Source organism: Sinocyclocheilus grahami, unplaced genomic scaffold (genome assembly GCF_001515645.1).
Source record: "Sinocyclocheilus grahami isolate Dianchi unplaced genomic scaffold, SAMN03320097.WGS_v1.1 scaffold1078.1, whole genome shotgun sequence".
Taxonomy (NCBI): Eukaryota; Metazoa; Chordata; class Actinopteri; order Cypriniformes; family Cyprinidae; genus Sinocyclocheilus; species Sinocyclocheilus grahami.
Genome location: NW_015506257.1, coordinates 433,138 through 438,556, shown reverse-complemented (window position 1 = coordinate 438,556; position 5,419 = coordinate 433,138). Strand labels below are relative to the sequence as shown.

General features: G+C 31.8%; 1 protein-coding gene across 2 annotated transcripts in view; it reads left to right on the top strand.

Annotated features, from left to right (window-relative positions):
- LOC107566480 (transmembrane protein 17A) overlaps nucleotides 1-2,683 on the top strand; it is a 6,275-nt gene extending 3,592 nt beyond the window's left edge. For both annotated transcript variants that reach the window (XM_016251941.1, XM_016251940.1), the window contains exons 3-4: nucleotides 798-911; nucleotides 1,823-2,683. In XM_016251941.1, the coding sequence (XP_016107427.1) occupies nucleotides 798-911; nucleotides 1,823-2,140 (432 nt within the window). In that variant the 3' untranslated portion in view covers nucleotides 2,141-2,683. The remainder of the gene's footprint in view (nucleotides 1-797; nucleotides 912-1,822) is intronic.
- Nucleotides 2,684-5,419: the final 2,736 nt, after the last annotated feature.

Below are 5,419 nucleotides of genomic sequence, written 5' to 3'. Positions count from 1 at the left end.
ATAACAGGTTTATATTTTGTTTCATTTTAATTTTAAGATTTTAGTAATTTGTCAGTTTACACTAGTTTTAAATTTATTTTAAATTAAAGCTTAAGGTTTTTTTATATTTTATTTCAGTTAATGTTTATTCCAAGTAATGTTTTATTTATTTTTTATGGTTTCAGTTTTAGTTAACTAATAACCCTGTTCTGAACCTCTGCAAAACACTCACAAAATTCTAACTTTAGCAGCATTGTAAGTGGACCTCAGGGAAATAATAAAATGACAAACCTAATTGTTTAAAACTTTTTTATGTGTCTACAACATGCAGAAGGTTGAAGAGGTCCAGAGAAATAATGTGTTAACGAATGAGTTTTGAAATAACAAAACACTTTCAAACTGTTTTAGGGAGCATTTTAGTGACTTTGCTGAAAGTGTTTATTAAAACGAATGCATGAACATCACATCCATAATAGCTGCAGCTGGCAGGCCATTAGCAGCGATGCAAGATTAAGCGTGTTCAAACATTAGAACGGCTCCTGTATCCATGGTGATGGTCTGCCTTTGTGAACTGCACACTGAAGTTCAAGTGCTACTGTTATATATTGTACCTTTAATAGCGCAGCTAAATCAGAGCAATCCAATGAGATGCTGCTGTAATTATCATTTCTGATGGCAAGACATGAAAAATCCTCCCTCCCTGCTCACCTACTTCTAATAATATTTAGATAAGTTGTATTTTTTAAGGTCAGATAGGGTTGTGGATATTTTTTTAAGGTCATATTTCATCTTACCTGTTTCATTCTCCATTTCCATAGTTCAGTTACCTTCCAGCGTATTACCAGTGTCTGCTGGTGACAGGGATGGTCCTGATCAGCATATTCGAGGTGTTGCGGGTGTATCTCGGTTATGTTGGGAATCTAAAAGAGAAGGTAACGCACAAGAAATGTTAAAAATCATTCATCTAAACACTGCTCATGGCCTAATAGAGCCTGTATGCATAAAGGGAGATCAAATTATCAGAAAGTGAGAAAATCCTGAGATTAAATGCTAATTTTACTCACACATCACTACTGGTGAGTAATTATGTCTGGCAGATGAACTAGAAAAAGTAAATATTTTTACTTTGGGACTATGTAAACTATGTTATAGTTACGAAGCAAGATTTAAAAAAAATCAAAATTTTGAAATTGCTATTTATTTATAAAAATGTGTTAATGAAAGTCATTTGATTTTACTCATTAACATCATTAAAAGTATGACAGTACATTTATCTTTATAAGTAAAGATCTAAAAAGATCTCAAAATTAATAAACAAACACAAATTAAATAAATAAACTTACAACATAAAATTAATGACCAGAGCATTCAAGCTCCAAAGTGTACATACTATAATTTTATGAACTTTATAAATAATAAATACTAAATAAATAACCGCAAAAGTAGTGTCCACAGCTGATAAAACAAATTAAATAAAAGTAACATACAAAATAGTGACCACAGGCGATAAAACTAATTAAATGGAAAATATAAAATAAACAAACCACAAAAGTAATGACCAGAGCTGATAAAACAAATGAATAAAATAAAAATGGAACATAAATAAATAAATGTAGTGACCACAGCTGATAAAACAATGAAATAAAAATAAAATAAATAATTGTTCTCACCGCAGCTGATAAAATAAATGAATTAAATAATAAATGATATAAAAACAAATTATAAACAAATAAATAAATAACGAACAAATGAATGAATGCATTTTAGTAGCAATCTAAAAGAAATGTTAATGCTTATTATAAAAGGATACCTTATTTCTTCCTTTCTCCATTCTTCTCTTTAGGTTCCAGAGTTGGCTGGATTTTGGCTGATCTCCTTCCTCTTCCAGCTGCCCATCATCCTCTTCTTCATCACTGATGAAGACACCATCATTCTTCCTTTGGAGCGGGCCGTTCACTCTCTCTATCTGGCGTTCCTGCTGGGCGAGCTGCTGGCCTCATTTCTCGCCCTGCGCGTCATGACTCGCAAACTCACCCAGCAGTTTCACATGAGGCAGTTCGGCCCCGTCCAGGGTCTCCATACAGCAGAAACCCTGCCTATGTTTGGACTGCCGTACGGGGGCAGGAGTGTGCTGCCTGTGAGGGACATTCAGCCTCACTGAGAGATGATGTATTATGAAGGTTTATGAAACCTGGTGGTTAAAGATCTGGCCGTGTAATCGAACAGTTGGTATGGTCCTCCACAATGTGACCTTCAGAAATGAGTGCACTTGTGTTGTAATAGGAGTATGTTATGTGGTAAATATACAAAACCATGACAAGTAGGAGTAGTAAAAAGCAGGGTGCGGGGCTAGTTGTCACACAGAAGGTTGCTACAAACACTTTGGCTCAGTAACTGTATGAGGTTTGGAGTTCAAACTGTCCAAAACAATTCAAGTGCAATTACACAAATGCATGATTTTTTTCTAGTTCAGGAATGTCATAAATTGAACTTAACGAAGGCAGATTTTAACTTGAAGACTGGACTGTATTCCTAATTTTTTTCTAAAATAGCCAGTTTAATGAAAGCATCCCGTTGTGAAAGCTTATTCCATATAGTAGGGCAACATGCCCCATTATTGGCAAAAATAGTGAACATGTTCAATAATTATTTTTGCAGTTATAACCTAAAGTACTTTTTTATACAGATACTGACTTTCAAAATAAAACCCTCACTGATACAAATTCACTGGAAAAAAATATATTGGAATAAAGTTTATATTGTTTATCGTTTTGAATGATACTTATAATTACAAATGATCAAGTATATACCATTATTATTTTTTTAAGAAATGAATGTATTAGGATGCATAAAACTGATCAAAAGTGACAGTTATAACGCTACAAAAATTTCTATTTAAAAAAAAATTGGTGCTATTCTTTTTAACTTTCTATTCATAAAATATCCTGAAAAAGAGATCACGGTTTATCTATTAACAATATATTAAAATAGGAAATAGTTATATTAAATTGTAAAAAAAAAAAAAAAAAAATTATATATATATATATATGTATATTAAAAATCACTAATTTATTTATTATGTTTTTTACTGTATTTTTGATCTAATTAATGCAACCTTGGTTGCAAGGGACTTTTCAAAACATTTTTTAATAATCCTAATGATTGGCAATGGCAAAATTGATTTATATAGCACCATTAATTACAACCCATGGTTGTCCAATATGCTTTACAACAAACAAACAAACAAACAAAAAAAACACGTTTTTAAGATAGATTTAAAAGCAGATACAGAGGGGGCAAGTCTGATTGTGATAGGTAATTCATTCCAGAGTCTGGGGGCAACTGCAGAGAATGCACAGTCACCTCTACACTTATATTGAATGGTAAATATATATACTGTATATGTATACACACACACAGAGATATAATGTAATAATAATGTATAGTGTGTATATGCACATACACACACATACATATATATATATATAAAATACAACATCATACATCATAACATAAATGCGATATATAATGTAGACACATGGTGGTGCTGTGAGACTGTTTTCCTCAGCAGTCCACACTGCTGCAGATCAGATTCACAGAATGAGTCATCAGCCTAAACTCCCATGAGACACACAGACTCCTACACTCCTTTCTGTGACATGAAGACCTGTGTTTCAATGAATATATTTGTACAAATGAAGTACGATGTAATAACAGTAAAATATATCCAACTGACTTGACTTAATGCAAATTCAGCTAACATACGTGAAGTCTGTATAATGCATTAGAATTGGAAATACCTTCATATTCATAAAACAGAATGTAATGCATTATACCTTTGCAAAAGTACTTGCAATCAGTCATAACACAAGTTTAATAGTACCTATAATTATTACACCTTTAAAGAATACAATGCATTATAACAGTCAAGTCACATGTATTTATATAAAGTTTTATACAATACAGAGTTTCAAAGCAGCTTGCTTCACAGTAACAAGCAGAAAACTAACAGTTAATGTCGCAAAATTCATCAATTATGAGAATGAACTGACACATAAAACCATCTGATTTAATGCACCAGCTTTTTCAAAAAACAAACAAATGTTTACAAGTATGAACATATGACTGATTATAACACATTACGTACTGTATATGCACATAGGCTCATGTACAAATTATACAAATTCATTATTACAGATCATTAGCCACATGATATGTTTGTTTTAACAATTTCTGCCAGGTGGGAAGTTCAACACACACACACACACACACTTCACTTCATTCTCTGGAAATCTGAGGGGCTTTTCATGAGCAAGAAGATTAAAGTAACTTTTGCACCATATTGACTTGTGTCTTACATTTGAGCAGTAATTTGGCAGTTCATGAACTGACACATAAAACCATCTGATTTAATGCACCAGCTTTTTCAAAAAACAAACAAATGTTTACAAGTATGAACATATGACTGATTATAACACATTACGTACTGTATATGCACATAGGCTCATGTACAAATTATACAAATTCATTATTACAGATCATTAGCCACATGATGAGTTTGTTTTAACAATTTCTGCCAGGTGGGAAGTTCAACACACACACACACACACACACACACTTCACTTCATTCTCTGGAAATCTGAGGGGCTTTTCATGAGCAAGAAGATTTATTTTTTTTCAGCAAAGACGCATTACATTGATCAAAAATATCAGAGACATTAATAATTAACAAAAAAAAAGTTTTATTATATTAAATAAATGCTTTTCTATTCATCAAAGAATTCTGAAAAAAAGTATTGTGGTTTCCACAAAAATATGAAGCAGCACAACTGTTTTCAATAATATAAAATATTTCTTGAGCACCAAATCAGCATATTAGAATGATTTCTGAAGGATCATGTGACACTGACGACTGAAATAATGATGCTGAAAATTCAGCTTTGATCAATTCGAATAAATTACATTTTACAATATATTTAAATAGAAAACAGTTATTTTAAATTGTAAAAGTATTTCACAGTATTACTGTTAACTGTATTTTGTTAAATCAATGCAGCCTTGATGAGCATGTGTGAAAACCTTGTGAAGACTTACAGCAAACGTTTGACCTCTGTCATTGCCACCAAAGGGTATATAACAAAGTATTGAGATGAAATTTTGTTATTGACCAAATACTTATTTTCCACCATAATTTGCAAATAAATTCTTTAAAAATCCTACAATGTGATTTTCTGGATTTTTTTTTTCTCATTTTGTCTCTCATAGTTGAGGTATACCTATGATGAAAATTACAGGCCTCTCTCATCTTTTTAAGTGGGAGAACTTGCACAATTGGTGGCTGACTAAATACTTTTTTCCCCCACTGTAATTAGGATATAAATGTCTTGAATCATGTTAACAAAACGACAAAGAAAACAATAAATCTCATATAGTTTCTCTT